Source organism: Hydractinia symbiolongicarpus, chromosome 5 (assembly GCF_029227915.1).
Source record: "Hydractinia symbiolongicarpus strain clone_291-10 chromosome 5, HSymV2.1, whole genome shotgun sequence".
In the NCBI taxonomy this organism is placed as follows: Eukaryota; Metazoa; Cnidaria; class Hydrozoa; order Anthoathecata; family Hydractiniidae; genus Hydractinia; species Hydractinia symbiolongicarpus.
The window spans coordinates 20,870,222-20,886,861 of NC_079879.1; the positions used below are offsets into that span (position 1 = coordinate 20,870,222).

The 16,640-nt window shown below is 34.3% G+C and overlaps 4 protein-coding genes across 5 annotated transcripts in view; 3 read left to right on the forward strand and 1 right to left on the reverse strand.

The window, feature by feature from the left end:
* The window catches only part of LOC130645276 (dynein axonemal heavy chain 5-like), a 55,036-nt gene extending 54,185 nt beyond the window's left edge, over window positions 1–851 (reverse strand). Inside the window, exon 1 of the mRNA XM_057451205.1 lies at window positions 802–851. The gene's annotated coding sequence lies outside the window, so the exon portion shown is untranslated. The remainder of the gene's footprint in view (window positions 1–801) is intronic.
* A 2,695-nt stretch (window positions 852–3,546) lies between these two features.
* LOC130646293 (uncharacterized) lies at window positions 3,547–4,982 on the forward strand. Its single transcript, XM_057452468.1, has 2 exons — window positions 3,547–3,754; window positions 3,937–4,982. The coding sequence occupies exons 1-2, from the start codon at window positions 3,744–3,746 to the stop codon at window positions 4,880–4,882; spliced, it is 957 nt and encodes a 318-aa protein (XP_057308451.1). The 5' UTR covers window positions 3,547–3,743; the 3' UTR covers window positions 4,883–4,982.
* A 6,625-nt stretch (window positions 4,983–11,607) lies between these two features.
* LOC130645277 (tudor domain-containing protein 1-like) overlaps window positions 11,608–16,640 on the forward strand; it is a 36,123-nt gene continuing 31,090 nt past the window's right edge. Inside the window, exon 1 of one of the 2 annotated variants that reach the window (XM_057451209.1) lies at window positions 11,608–11,719. The gene's annotated coding sequence lies outside the window, so the exon portion shown is untranslated. The remainder of the gene's footprint in view (window positions 11,720–16,640) is intronic. The other variant, XM_057451208.1, reaches the window with a different exon arrangement.
* LOC130646045 (tigger transposable element-derived protein 6-like) lies at window positions 12,838–14,463 on the forward strand. The gene has a single exon (XM_057452180.1). It carries the CDS (start codon window positions 12,838–12,840, stop codon window positions 14,461–14,463), a length of 1,626 nt encoding a protein of 541 aa, XP_057308163.1.

Here is a 16,640-nt window from a genome sequence, read left to right on the forward strand (position 1 = left end):
AGCTACCTAGCATAGTCAGTCAATATGCTTAAATAGTTTACATGGTATAATTTTTTAGCCTTCTGATTTGCCAAGAAAAGTTTCAATTTAAAGTTCAAGAGGTATATAGCTACAATCTAAAATTTTCATTGTTCTTCTTTGTCTTTCACAATTGTTCTAAGATTGGACATGTACGTCCATAGATTGGGCAGTCCAGTCTTAAGACTGGCCACCTATTTGTCACTGTCAGAAGATTGGCCTGTCCAGTCTTAAGACGGGACACGTTCCAAGATTGGGCAGAACAGTCACGTGCAAATACCAACCATGAGCACCAACAATGAAACAATGAAATTATAAGACCAACAGGAAAACCTTATTATTAGAGGTAATTTGGGGTAGGAAAGACCTGATGCCATGTGGCATAATTTTCTAAAACACAAGCAACTGAAATTGATAATCATCTGTTCTCTAAAAATCTAAAATCATCACTTTCTAGCATATATTGATATGGAGCTAAAAACATGGTTTAGCTCATGTTAATTACAGTTCCCAGTTAGGTTGCTAGCTGGTTGAGTGAACTTAAATATAAAAACACTATCTAGCTATATTTAGCTTCAAAATTGGTGCATGATGTTTTGTTTACCCACATTGGGTATATTGGTGTGTACAAGCCAGGTCACTGAGTCTAGCCTCTGTCACTAATGGCATATAAATTAAGAGTTTCACATTAAATAGGCCTCTGACCTGAGCTGACAAGATTGTCTTGGTAAAAAACCAAAAATGTCTTTTTTAAAAAAAATAACAAGAAAACATACAACTTACCATAAATGCCATGTGCAGCAACTCTACCATTTTGTGCTGCGAATGTTCATTTGTTTACGTAGCCTCGTTTACGCGTAACCTTGGGCTACATGCATTCGGGGGGGGGGAGAAATTTCTGAAACACCCTGGGCACAAGATTATCGTCCACCACAGGATGTTTCATCATTTAAAATTTTTATTTTCTTTCGCTGAAAACGAATATTATTTCAACATCTTTTAAGTGTTTAGCATAACACGAAAAAGGCAACCGCTTTTCAACCCCGTTCAGGGCATCTTGCAACTTTTTTTTTCGTATCTATCATCTCTCCTTCCAGTTGTCAGGAAAGATAAGATATAGATAAGATGCCCTGGGACAAGATTGACCGCTTTATTGGACGCACATGAACTACTGCTAATAAAATCCGACGAAAATATTTTTTGTTCGTTCTGTGTTGTTGCGAAAATTATGCCATGTCTAAAAAAAATTATACAAAAGCTTTTTAAGCTGTTGCGTTTCATCATCAGTGCTATAATTCTTAATATAATTTAATTTTACAAAACATTAATTTTTAATGTCTAATTCACTAAAATCACTTCTCATTTTCTTGAGCGTGATCAATACTTTAAAAAGGGGGATTAATTTCGCGTGCATTAAATTTCGTGAATTTTGGGCAAATTCGCAAAATTAAATCCTAACGAAAAATAACGATTTTGTTCATTCGCGTAAATAGTAAAATAAGTTCTAAAAAATTACATGAGATACCAACCTCGATCCCAGTGATCTTTGTTTTTTTACAACAGACGACGAGATTTCGACTCGCCGTGTCCCGTGTCGTTATACAAAACAGAGAAAAAGCCCTGGGATCGAGGTTGATAAGATATATCTTGCAATTGATATCGATGACGATTGTTCTTGTAGCAAATAGATGTATTGAAAATCCAAAAAATCATCTATTTTTCTTTACACGAGTTTGTTTGTTTTTAGCAATAAAATTCCTAATAATGTGGAGGTTTCGATATTTGAGAAACATTATGCAACTTTTTTATCCGTCATAACACTTTTTCTAAAAATATCACATGTCCTCCCTTCGCTTCAACGTGCTTTAACATTTTGTTGTTCTGTTGTGTAAGGCCCAACCTCGTCCCCAGGGTTTTGTGGGCCCTGAGCCGTTATTTCAGAGTGGCCAAGTCAAAATGCCCTGTGAACGAGTGTGGTGTGTAACTAGTATGGTGTGTAACGTCTCAGCGGAGAGCAAAAAGAAGACACTGCATTGTTTTGTTTACAAATTTTACCTGCTTGCTAGGAATGCTTGTTTCTCTGTGTTAATGAAAATCAACCTTGAAATTTATATGAACAATTTGTCTTGTGAAAATATATCCTCATGAAAAATTGAGAAAATGTTAATTCGCGAAATCAAATCCTCGCAAAAAATTGTCCTCTTTTAAGGTAAGTACATCTAGCAATTGCTAGAAAATCACAGTATTAGTAAATGTTTCATAGACGATTAGTATCTTTTGCAACTGCATTAAAAAATCCGTTTTTACTAAAAAAAATAATTCAGTACTAAATATGGGATCTAGAGTGTTCAGTAGCTTTCCGGCAGATGTAGTTTCAGGAAATCTAGATCGTTGATCAATCGCAACAAATATGTACTGTCCATTTGGAAATAGGCCTGAATAATCTACATTTGCTTTGCATAATACGTCTTTGGGTATATGCATGATGCGTAATGGTTATTGTTTCTTTTGTTTGGTTGTTCCTTGACATTACAAGCACTCCGATTTTCTTATTAACTATTCGTCTAATCTGATAAAGAATAGCATTGTAGTCAGTTTAGCTTTGTTTTCTCCAAAATGTCCTACACATGCTAGCTTGACTGATGTGTTTTGATAAGTTTTGGGCAGAACTGTCCTCAGTCAAAATAGGATTGTTTCATCCTTTTGCGCTGCTGTTAACTCTTTTATGCTAATTAATAAGTAATTTATGTAATTTAAAAAAGTTTGTTACAGGTATGTAACTATAATAGTTAAGATTTTAATTTTGAAATTTAAGGATATTCAATAAAATATTGGTTTACTGGTGGCGTAAATCTTTAAGCGGCAAGGCTTTTTGTTTCCTCTTCAATCCCTTGTTTCCAGCCTTTTTAATATCGACCCAAACCTTTAAATCATTCCATTCCAGTTTTGTCTGGCGCGTTGCGTTTCATTTTAGGTTGACATTACACTATTTCACATTTATTATTTTAAAAGACCTTCATAAAAATTACAAGCCTCTGTGTTTCACATTTTAGAAATATAAACAATCGTAAATTACGTCTCTCTGGCTCTATACACGGAAGTGTCTGATAAAAGACAAGCAGGTTAATAAAAGGTCTCTTTCTTTACAAATGTTGTTTTAACAATCCTCTGTTGTTACTGCAATCATGATGAACGGATACAGTAGAAAAAGAAAAACTCGTTGGAACTCAGTCATACCAAATTTTCAGGAAGTAAAATGAATCATTGAGGCTCAGATAAAAAATGTAATTATTATAAAGAAGTATGTGTGATATTTTATCAAGTTTTTTAGAATTTTAATAATGTAAATAAATAAAATAAAATAACATTTGGACATTTGTTATGACGCGTTTGATAAAACAATACAGTCATAGTTTCGCAAGCTGGTATTGTTATTTATTAAATAATTCAACGTCAAAACATTCCTATGAGTAACCTCGAACTCAGGACTTTTAGCGTGTTTTATTTAGATAATATCAGCAAAACCTCATAGTTCCTGGGTACAATGTAGTTAAGGCTTAGGTAATCGAAACATTTTCAAGCTTTTCCTTATTTGGGTTAGATGTTGACGGGAATCTTCCTCATTCGACAAAGACCTATTTGTTTTAAGTTGATACCTATTCATGACAAATTGCTTTGATAGTTTGTTACTTGCAATTGCTTGTATCTAGCTTAAAACCATCGACATGTTAAAATGGTGAGTGTTCGAATTTTATTATTATTATTTTTAATAATTTCATGTTTTTTATTAAGTAAGTTCATACTACTTGACAGCTTGGGAAATTTCTGATCATATATTTCATGTCCATCTCTTTCTTACTATATTATTATGCATTAAATCTTTATGTATTAAATGTTTCTCTTACCCTTATTTTTTAGGCAAAAGTTGAACTCTCCCTTGCAGAGTGATCAGGCTGAATATCATTCTTTAAAAGACATTATCAAACGAGAAGAACTCCCTATCTTGGTTCAAATAGTCCTGCCATGTTTCTTGAAAACTAAAGAAGTCCTAAAAAGCGAGCAAGATGTCACGATTTTGAAGAAAAAAAAAGTCACGTTGGTGATGGGGAAGGATGTGAATGGGATGGAATTTAGATTTAATGCTTGTGAAGCAAATACGGTTTTGATAGACAGATTGGTTATTTTTTCGCCAGACAGTGTCGAAATGTTAGCTATGCTATATCCTAGATTACTTTTCGTACCGAAGAAAGATTTCACTTTTAGTAATTATCATTTTTATATTGGAAAAGAAGTTGTAATTGCTGATTTCCACAATGGACTGAAGCCTTCAGTACTAATACATGAGACAAAAAATCCTAATTGTAGTACGTGGGTGCCATGCGAAATATTATTACACCCAAACTTATTTTCACCATATTTAGTGAAAGAAACCCTTGCATTTGAAGAAGTTCTAAAGCCTTTCGAGCCGCAAAGCATTCGTTTTCATAACGCAGAGAACAAGAAGCATTTGCCAAATGGTATAGTAACATTAAAAAGTGTAAAGGTTTGCGATTTGGTTGTTACAGCTACGACGAAATGTTCTGGAACATACGTTCGTTACGAGATTTATCCATTAAACTCTAAAATAATGGCAAAAAGATCACAAAATGATTTGCCAGAGCACATGAAAGTACTTGGGAAAGAACATTCTAATGAGTATCAAAGTTACCTAAATCACATTGAGAACCTCTTTCATTACGATTTGTATGGACCTCGTTTTTATGGATTTTTGGATGTAAATAATCAAAAGACAGACGTTGAATCGGAACCAATTGCAACTAGTTCAATTCTTCAAGTTATTAATCATTTAAGAATAAAAAGATGATGATCTGTTATAAATGTTTTGGTAAACAATAAGCTGTTACTTGTATTATAAATGTAAATATTTGTGCGCGAATGAATACCTATTGTAAACCTGTACGAAAGTCTGAGTACTTATACATAAAATTGTCCCTGGCCCGTTCATATAAAAACAAAATAAATCTAGCAAGTAGACCATAACTTCTCTGACAAATTCACTATCACATGCCTACTACGAAATACTAAACGAACAATGTTTGATGTCCGGGAATGTAAAAATTCAGCAAAAGGACTCTTTGCTTTTCTTTCTTTCTCGGTAAATTTTATTTTTAATTTATAGTAAATTCGTGAAAACAACTCTTAGCAAAAAAGTGTTAAAAGGGTTCATTTACCATAACAAATCTTCGCGACGTATCTCGAGATGACTAATTCTTAAAAATTAATCTTTGGGAAATTTATTTTTTGGAGCTCTCCAAAAAAACTTTTCGTGAAAAGCAATCAACTAAAGGTATAACTAACTCCTAAGCTAACTTAGGAGGGTAAGTTGTGACCTAGTTCGCACTAAATGGTACTGTAATATACTGTTCTCTCTTAGTGAAACTGCTGACATCCATGAAACTTAGCATTACGTGTTCACATCGTGCGTTATGTGCATACTAAAGCAGAAGAAAATTCTAGCATAGGTAAATAAAAACTGTGAAAAGAGGTGCAGCTGCTTATCGACATTCCTTCGTTTAAACCTAAATACCAGCATTAATAACCTTAACAATTAGCGTGGGAGTTAGTTGTGCATTAGCTAACCCAACCACCAACCCAAATTGGGGATGTGGTTGGGCTAGCTAATTTTGATATTTAAAGCGTATATTCTTCAAGGTTACTGGTCCTTAAGGAATTTTATTTAAGATTTTCACTTAGTGAAACGGATTGTGAATTCGCCAGAAAAATGTATTTGAGCATACGCAGTTTTGTTTGTTTTTATTTCATTTCAAAAAATTCACCTCGCCGAAAAGTAGAAACAGTTCCAATTTTTTAACAGCAAAATAGCTCGGTGCTAGCTTTTTAACCAATCAAAATGCAATTCACTGTTTATCCTTGGAAAAACTCATTGCTAGAAAGAATCAAAAAAATATTTATTTTTAATACTCAAAAAAGTCCTTACATTTAGCATTTTATACTTGTCACACGTTTTTTGCTTCTCGTAGAAATCAAAAAGATATTTGGTAGCCAATTTGCCGCCAAATTCGCTTTGTCAAAATCCCCCTTTATAAAAACCAAACGGCTGTGCGAAATCAATCACTTCGTATTAAAATTGGCATTGTTGTGCGGTTCTCTCATAGGATAGTTTCCACAGGCCTCCAAAAGCGTGATAGGTGAAATATAGTGTTCAAGAAAGTAAAATTTCGAACTGTTATCAACAAATTTAGACATTAGGGTTACTATAATACTACTGTTACATACAGAAAAGCGTTACCTAATCCTAATTCAGGTAAGTCTTGCTTATCTTATGCACGTTTTCTCGTTTGTGTGCACAAACTTTGTTTAGCAATCTTGAAATCAAACACCCCAGTTGTGGATAGAAAACAGACACCTCCGTTGCGGAGGCACAGATATTTAAAATTTATTTATAACGAAATAGACATCTTTATATGTGGAGAAATAATAACAAAAAACAAACAAACACAACAGTAACGTTGTTTGTTATGGCAATATCACGTTATTTACCTTATTTCTTCAACTCATCAGGATTTTTAACAGGGAAATGTTCCTACAAACTGTACTGATTTTTGGAATTTTGGCTTCAAAGCATTTGAAATATCATTCCCCGAAACACAAAAAATCAGATTTTGGGTTTGGTAAAATACAGTTGGTAAAATACAATTCTCCTATGTGTAAATTACGCTGACTAAATATCGTAGGTTACGAGATCCTGTGTGAGAATATTTGCGATCTTATAGTTTGTCTTTTTTTGTGAAATGAATTGCAATGGTGAATTCAATAAAGGATGGGATTAAAAAAAACAGAATGTTTATTCTTCTTATATACCTGTCAAGTGTTTGTCACAATTGTTCACTTTTTGAGAAAGTAATAGTCCGTTATGTGTTACTTGAGGAAATAATTTCCAAAAATTTAACATCAGATCTATGGCCTTACTTGCTAGAAAAGTTTAGTGCTACCACTGAATGTCTACAGTGGAACAGGGTTTGTACAATGAATTTATAATTATCCACAATTAAGCTTTGCGTTGTTTGTAGAAATAAGACCAAGTGTGATCAGTGTAGTAAATTCTCTGCAACACATAACTGGAGCAGGTTTTAAAAACACTTTAATTTCCCTTGTACGCCACATTGAAAACCATACCTTTGTGCTATCAATCTCAGCGAATTGTGACTTGAGTGATGTTTCTACATCGTTTGAAAACTTAAATAAACTGTGTTTCCATTATTGAAATGGTAAGTTTTTGGTGTTTATAAAAAATCATATGAAATTTCAAAACAATCGAATCAGAATAGTTTTCGAGAATATGAGTAGGAAAAGACATAAAACATGGAGACTTTTAACATAGTCACAGTTCTGTGACTATGCTTTTAACAACGAAAAACCAAAAAAAGCAGAATTTAAAATTATCGGATAAAATAAGAAAACATGGAATGGATGGCTTTTCAACACCTCCTGTGGAAGAAAGTAGGGTTAATAAAGAAATGACGGGTTTAACAATTTTTTAAAAATGAATATGAGACAATTTGAAATATGCTATAAGGCGTGGTCACTCAGGGATACTTCATTTAAGATTATTGATTCATATAATTGCTGTTATATAGGATGCAAAGAGTCGACAAAAATTGGTTTGGAGAATGACACAATATCCCTTTTTGTTCCACATAAATTGCATGTTTCGACTCAGTGTGGAAAAATGCCCATTGAAAGGACCTTCCCTATAATGCAAGTTTCATTTAACCAAATTATGGAACTTACGCATATAAAGCTCATTGTGTTACATTACTCCACATTGTGCAGTCAATAGCCAATATCTTACCATGTCATCCTTATGATATATCCATTATGGTGCTCAGACTGAAAGGTTGCAATGGTTTAAATAATGATAGCAAATTTAAAGTAAGGAGTAATCGTGTTCTAGAAGCACTTATTTGGATGAAGAACAATAATCCCTGTTACAAAGACTCTACCTTGCGATTATGTAATATCACTCAAGAAAAACAAATACCCGAAAGTGATATGGAAGGATCATGTTTTACACTACATATGAGTGAATAGTCCCTTGAATATGGCAGGTTAAATAATTCGTTGAATTAAAATTAAAATGAACTATTTAGACATATCTTCGAGTTTGTTTAATGAATTCAATACCAATAATCTAGCTGCATTAGCACTTCCTACCTTATTTCCTGATCGCAACAAACAAATCGTTGAATCAAAAATCAGTTCAAAGGACAAAGAATAATCCAATTTGTGCTTAAAAAATCTAATGAAATTTGCTGAATATATAGACGGAACTTTGGGAATACAGGTTTGATTCTCATCCAAGTTTTGGGTATTGGGCCTACAATATGTTATATAGAAATCACACCTTAACACAAAGAAATTGTTGAATAATGATACTCATTCGAACGTCATGATTAAAATTCAATATTATGCAAAGAATATTTCTGGTACTAATTTATACCGGTATAAGGTTAAACAACAACTAAAATCTATACTTAAACAAGTTTTCACTCTCTCGTGTGGAGAACTTCATTGTCTGAATTCAATGCTGTCTTTGGTGACATAGAAAATAATTCTATAGATCGTTTCAACGAGTCGCATCATTTGGTAAACATTGGCTCCATAATACATTAGGTGCAATATGGCACTGGTAAAGGTTTGAATTTGCCCTACTCAGAGGTGCAGAACACTGACATAGTCTTGCAAAATTACAATTAGATTTCCATATATGTGATCACACTTCAAAAGCAAGTATTTGAATGTCTCGAGAAAAAATTGACCTCGGTTTTGCAGACATCGACCCAGAGGTTTTCGTTCATTACCTATGAACGATATTTTTAGAAATACTATGAGATATTTTGAAGATAAGAAAAATTTGTTTCACAAAACAAATACATACTGGCTGTGAGAATCCGCCTTGCATGCCCAAATAAGATTAAAATTTGCGATTTGACGAACACACCTCTCTCTTTACAAAGTTCTCTTTACATACCGTCAGTTTACTAACTACAGTATTCTCTCGCATTAACGGACACTCTAAAAGGCGGACACCTCTGATTAGCGGACACTTTAGTCATACACCGGCCGTTTTCCAGTCAAAGTATCATAAAAACATTCACATTCTAATTAACAGGCAATATTTTTTGCACCAAGGAGCAAATATGGTTTTTTTTTCTCTCGAATTAGCGGACAGTCCAAAAAAATGAATAGTTCAAATGAAGTAGATTGGAAAGTAAGCTCCTTAGAAAAATGTGTAGATAAATATATTCGAAACTAGTCGTTAACCCGTGGAAAAATCCACGGGGTCGCCCGTCGTGCACATTTTAAAAATTTCGTGTTTCCGTTACGGGACGCGGCTTTCGCCGACACACAGACAGACGACGGCTATTATTAGAGAGACTAGTTGTTGCCCGTGAAAAAATCCACGGGTTCGCCCGTCCTTCATATTTACTCGTGGCGGCAAAGTGAATAAAAATATATCGCATTTGATATTCGTGTTTCCTTAACATCATTTCCTAACTCAGCGGGGGGTCCGCGCAGAGACAGACAGACGGAATACGGCTATTATAATAGAGAAGAGTCTGGAAATATAGATGAGATTTCATCTGATGACGATGACGAAGATGGTGATCATTCTGTGATTGAAAAAAACGAAGTTTCTATCGCTACAACGCTAACAATGCTTGACGAGCTTATAGAACTAAACGATCTCAATAGAGAGGTGAAAGAAAAACTTTCCTCCATTGAGGAGAGACTAGAGATCGTCCAGATAAATGACAGAAAACAAAAATTAATTAAAGACTTTTAAAAATAACATCTTTAATTATTTATCCATCATTTGTTAGAATTTGTTCGAAAGACTTTAAAGATCTGTAAAGATTAAAAGTTTGTTTCGTTATCATTGTGTTAATATTATATTATCCTTTGTTATTTCTCCTTTGTAATACAAAAATCAGCTTTGTTTTCTAATTTGCGGCTTAAAAATGTTAAACTTTCCAAAAGCGGGACACTTCCAACTAGTGGACACTTTGGTCATAGACCGATGGTGTCCGCTAATTGGAGAGTATACTGTATAACAGATGAATTCCCGATTCTCGCGTAAGCCATCCTAAATAAATTTTGTTCGCGTCCTTTTCTCAACTTCTTAAATAGAACGACCTAAAGCTGTATGAAATATTGATCTACCTTGCATAAGCAACATTTGGGTTCAGGTGTGATTAATTTTTGAAAATACATTGAATGACTATAATGGACTTGCAGTAGCCGGCCATGGAAAATGTTTTTACTATAACCCTCAACAAAAGGTGCGGCCTCCGAGAGTCTTGTCTTTACATTCTTATTTTTGATATGCCTGATGTGGAAACTTTATTGATATGCTCAAAAAGTCAGTTTAGGTTTAGATTTAGTGCTACACTTTCTTATACGTAGACCTGACTAGCATATCAAATGAGTTCATCATGCTTATATACCTAATTTGTTACCAAATATAGTTTAATTTCCATGCTCTCTCGTCAAAACAAACTTTCGATTTAGTGATATTTAATATATTTTCAGACCGTAGCTCATATTAGCGCTAAAAGAAATACTAAAAGGAAATAATCCTATTTTAATAAATAGGAATAAAAAAGTAGCAAATTCATCATAACAAAAGTAATTGTCCATGAACAAGTTGTCAATATAGTTATGAAGTGCGTATAATTTTTTTGTACTTGACTTGTTGAGCGGAGCGCGAGGAGTGAGAGTAGTATCCATGTCGGAGATTTTACTTAAACCGATTTGTAGCTCCCTTTACTCTATTTGTACTAACCCGCCTCCTCTCATCCCCTTTCTCCCTTGCTAGTTTTTTCTTGTGTAACTTTTGAATGGGTCATTCTTTTGACTTCGTTTCTGTTGTCACCATTTTGCTTTAGCACCACAAGGTTATAACAGTTCGCCGAAAAATGCTTAAAGCAAGCGTCAAATACATACAAACACTGGGTTGCACCCAGGTAGGGCTCCACGTCGTATTTGGGTCAAAATCGCAATTGGGTTACAACAATTACACCTTAATTCAAGATAATTCTTCATTTTAGCAGCGAATATTTCGCTGTAAACTTTTAACCAGTCAGAAGGAAATATTTAAGTGCTTTTGAAAAAACTCATCACTGGAGAGATTTCAAAATAACTGTCTTGTTTTTAATACCCCAAAAGTGCTTAGATTCAGTATTTTATATTCGCCACATGTTTTTTGTTTTTAGTGAAAATCAAAAAGATATTTCCCAGCCAATTCGTCGCCAACTACTTCGCCCATAAAACTAACTTTTTACAGCCTACATTGTTCAACCTACTTTGCACGGCAACCTTCTTTAAACAGTCCGTGTTTATTTCAAACCAAAACTGTAAGAATCAATCTACATCGTAAAAGGAGTCAATTTTGCGTAAATTGTAAGTTGGACTACTTTGTTAGGAAACACGCCCCATTATTAAAAGAAGCTTTCTTTTGGCGTCGCGTAGCAAACGTGCTCCACAATTACGCTCAATCGCTACGCAATAAATGAAAAATACAAAAAAGCTTGATGCACAAATGCCCAAGTTCCAGCCTACAGTTAAGTAAATATCTACTTTGCGCTGTGTATGAATGTGAAAGAAATGAAAACCGGGAGTAAGTATGTTTAGACTGCGAAAAATACATGTGCAGTAATTGAATGATTTTCCCTACATTTTTAGCTGATGATGCTAACTATCCAAGAGGGTAAACCATGTTTTGTCAAGTCATAGCTAGCTGGCTAGCTACCTTAAGTTAGATGCTAGTGCTAGCTACTTAGCTAGTGCTATGTAGTTTTAAATATTGCTAGCATAGGAAAACTAAAGTAATATTTACTTTCCCTACTTTGCCGTCCCACAGGTAAATAAATTTGGGAACTTATTTCGTAACTACAGTGGAATCCCCCTAAAGCGGACACCCTATAAAGCGGACAGCCCTCTAAAGCGGACAAAAATTTTTGCACCGGCAGAATTTAGGTCAAACTCTCATAAAAAAATCTCTATAAAGCGGACGATTATAAAGCGGACACTCTATAAAGCGGACAAAAATCTTTGCACCAAATGACAGTTTCCCTTATAAACACTCCCTATAAAGCGGACAATGGAAAAATAACGAGATGAAATGTCACTTTTTCTTAAAATTTAAACCATTTTACTTAGTACATCTTTGAGTTTTGTTATTTACCGAGTCCAACACTTTCCTTATATTTTTCTCGGCCCACTCAACTGCCTTTTCAACACCAATTAATTGGTACTGGGCAGGAATTTCTAGTCCGTAGCCAGCACCACGGTTCACTCGCTTCCCAGTCACTTTACATCCGATGGTACAGTTAGGAAGCGACATGAATTTGTTGAATAGTTTGCTAAGGTTTTTAGGGACGTGCCCAACTACTTTATCGTCATCTGTAACAGCTACAGCAAACTTGTCATGTTCGTTATCTTCTTCCGCTTTTAAACAAAAATTCTCTTCTCCGACTTTTGGGCTCCATTTGTCCATGTAAGCATGGTATCCACGGATAAACGAGTCGAAGCGATATTCTTTCTGTTTTATAAGGATAATCTCAATCTGTTGGTCAATGTTTTTGAGAAGCATCTCATTTAGTTGAACGTTCGACATATCTGTGTTCTCTTCAGCTTCTTTAACTTTAAAATAGCATTCGAATCGTGAAGACATTGCAGCGTAAAATTTTAAACTGGAAAGAATTTCGAATTTTGAATTTCTAATGCACATTCAACATGGCAATGTCGAAGCAGCAGCTTGCTGGTAAACTAGCGAAGAAAACTTTATCATTAGATGATAAGATCAAGTTTTTGGATTTCGCCAAAAAAAATCCAGAACTTGGATGTAGAAAACTAGCAGACATTTACAAGATTGGAAAGACAGCCGCAGCAAATATTTTAAGAGACGAAAAGAAAATTCGTGAACAACATGAAATTTTTCGTGAGAAAACAAAAAAACGTAACCGCCATGGCAAGTATCACAAGATAAATGAGATCTTATTCGAATGGTACAAAAGATGTTGCGCTTCTAACATCTACCCTAATGGTGTAATGCTTAAAGAGGAGGCGTTGGAAATTAAGGAAAAACTTCAGAACAGCGATTTTGATAATTTCTCCGCCTCTGACGGTTGGTTGGATCGTTGGAAAACAACATATTCCGTCAAAGAACGTCGTATTGTTGGTGAAGCTGGTGACGTTTCTACAGAAACGGTTACTTCCTGGATGGAGAGGATCAAAGAATTGGTTGAAGGTTATTCACTAGAAAATATTTGGAACATGGACGAGTCTGGCTGTTTTTTTAAAGCTCTACCGGCCAAAGGGTTAGTGGAAAAAGGAAAACAAGCAAAAGGTGGGAAAAAGTCAAAGCTTAGATTAACTGTCGCTTTTTTTGTAAATGCAGCTGGGGAAAAGATCGACCAGCCTGTTGTTATCTGGAAGAGTAAAGTCCCGCGTTGTTTTAAAAAATTGAAAGATCCATCGCGTCCAGCTAACGTTCACTACTTTTCAAATCCTAAATCTTGGATGACATCTCAAGTAATGGAAACTGTACTGGCACGTTTTAACAGAAAACTTTTATTTGAGGACAGAAAAGTTATTCTTTTTCTGGACAACGCCACCTGTCATCCGGAGTCAATGATAGGCCAGTTTTCACAAATCAAAATCATTTTCTTACCGAAGAACACAACTTCAAGGCTTCAACCACTCGATGCGGGGATCATCAAAAACTTCAAGGTGAAGTACAGAAAAAGACTGGTCAAATACGTGCTTGCAAGGATCCAGGAGAATAAATCTGCAACTGAAATTATCAAGAGCGTAGACATACTTATGGCTATTCAATGGGTTCAAGATGCGTGGAAAGAAGTAACCAACTTGACCATCAAAAATTGTTTCGAGAAATGTGGCGTAGTTCAAGGAGAAAGTGAATTGATGGAAGATAAAGAAGATGACTTGGAATTTGAAGCTCTGGTGAAGGAATTAACTGAAGATATGTCTGCTGCAGAATACATCGATTTTGACGCCGATGTTCCAGCTTCGGAGCCAAGAATTAACGAATTAGAAATAAATTGGCGACATCAAATCCGAGAAGCTAGCATTAACGCAATTGAAAATCCAGAGATGGCATGTCAGGTCGAAGAGATTTCCGAGGATGATGATGAGAGTGAAGACGTGGTTGAAGAAGAAATGCTTGGTTTCACCGAGCTAATCACTATGCTTGATAAATTAAGCGATCTACTATTTTTGATGATACATGCCAAGAAATGTTGTCAACCATTACGAAAAAGATTGAGGAACTTCAGCTTCAAAATAGAAAACAATCCTCAATCAAAGATTATTTCAAATAGGGAGAAAAACGTGTATTGAAAGACCTATAAGATAAATGAAATATATCTTCGTAATATAACTTGGTTTCTTAGTTTATAACCTTAGCAACACTTAAAGGTTGGTTGCAACACCGACAAATTTGAGCTGCTAAACTTACTTTACACAGCCAACTTGGGTTCTTTGCTCGATAAGCTAAATCTATTGATGTTGCCGTCTACCCTAGTGTTGCAAGTCACCCCATGATACCCGCCAGTACTACAAAAAAAGCTTTTTTGGTCAAAATTAGGTCTAAAACTAATTTTTTGGTCAACTTCCTATAAAGCGGACATCCCTCTAAAGCTGACACTTTTTTTTGCACCAATGGTGTCCGCTTTAGAGGGATTCCACTGTATCTATAGCTGAATAAATAGTATTCTCTCATTCTTTCCACAGGTGACTTGCAATGTTTATATACAAAAGTTAAAAAGTTTGCGTTTTTTGCGCATGGACAAGCATTTCTGTAGGTAGAAAATATAAACAACAGACCGCTAATAAAAAAGAAATATTCCCTTCAAATTAGTCTTCTTGGACCTTAGCTACTCAAAAATTATAATTCTTCATTAATAGCCATTTGACCCTCCGGAGTACTGCTTTCTACCTAGCTACACAAAAGTGCGTGCATGCCCATTGTTCTTAAAGCTATGTCACACGTTGAATTAGCCTAAAGGAATCACAACTATTGCATTCTTAAATGTTATATATATGCAGTTTTTAAAGAAATAAACTCAGTACTATTTGTTTAAGCTTACCTCAATGTATTCAATATTTGTTCCAATTTAACAATGTAGCTAACTGGTAGCTAATATTCCTTTCATAGAATTTGTACTAATACTTTAGATATATACAATCCAAAGTTTGTCTATATTCTGTATTAACCTTTTCGGAGTTTTCAATGGAACTTCAGGGATATTTTATTGCAACAAAATTACATTGGCAGCACAACAAAAAAAGTTTGTCTTGTAGCAAACATGCTTTTTAGATTGGCGTACATAAATAGATGTTTTAAAACAATCTAGGTAATAAACGATGTATTTATATCATGTATTAAAAATTAAAAATATTTTTATTCAAGAACAAATATCCTTTAACATAAAAATTAAGCATTTTTTAATTATATACATCATCTGTATTGTCTACAATGAACTTTATTTTTATATCTTTAATTACTGTTGTTTCTGAACTTAATAGCCTTTTCGCTGAAAGTAAGGTCTCATGCAGATGATTGTTGTTGGAACAATAAGTTTCCCTGATCTGTTTAGCTTCTAGTAATGTAATTATTTTCTCTAAAAAACAATGGTCTATTGTAAAAGTATATAATTGTTCATGCAAGTTGTGCGTATACAGAAGACTACATTCAGACTCTACTGTATGGTATATATATCACAATTTGTGCTGGTGGAAGCATTTTTGAGAATAGGGCTTCTGATTTATAGTACTGAATCTATGACAGAGGCTATAATAAAGAATTGTAGAGTAATTGGAATAGTAAAAGGGTTTTTTGTCAGTCAAACACAACCCTGCACTTAGTAGCCTCAACGAGTCTTTAAATAGCACTTTTTATAGTTTCTTTTAACCATGGAAAAATATTGCGAGACATTTTACGGCTACTTTGTCAGTAAATATTACTCTAAATTGTTTTGTGAGGTGCATAATAAAACAGATACCCACTAGCTTTTGCAGAACAAACAGTGCCCCTGGTATTACTTGGTACAGTACAATTTTGTGGCTAACACAAGCTTACTATGTTTCCATGATATTTGTTTAAGATAAATATAATACTTAAATATGAACATAAACATATACCACATAAATATGAGAATAAATTTGAACAAGTACAGTATTTAATAAACTTGTTTATAAATGTTATAAAAGTTTAATGGCAGTACCTAAAAGTGGCTGCCATAAGGTACATACAAAATTTAGTAGAAACCTATATGGAACTCCCTTAAATATTTGGAAGGTAAAATTTTGTTTGTATATAAACCTGTATTCATTTTCCACATAAAATACCTAAAAAAATGAATTTTATAATATTTTTGTTTGGCAACAAAAATTATTTTGTTTAATAAAATGTTATTGCCACTTGGATTAAATTCTTTGTTCATGGTAATTTGTCCCCATGAAACTACAGGCCATTTCGTAAGATTTTAGGCAGGCGTGCGGTAGATCACACGTCT

Excerpts from the sequence above, each read along its gene's own strand:
- LOC130646045 (XM_057452180.1), top strand. The coding sequence starts at position 12,838 with ATGGCAATGTCGAAGCAGCAGCTTGCTGGTAAACTAGCGAAGAAAACT.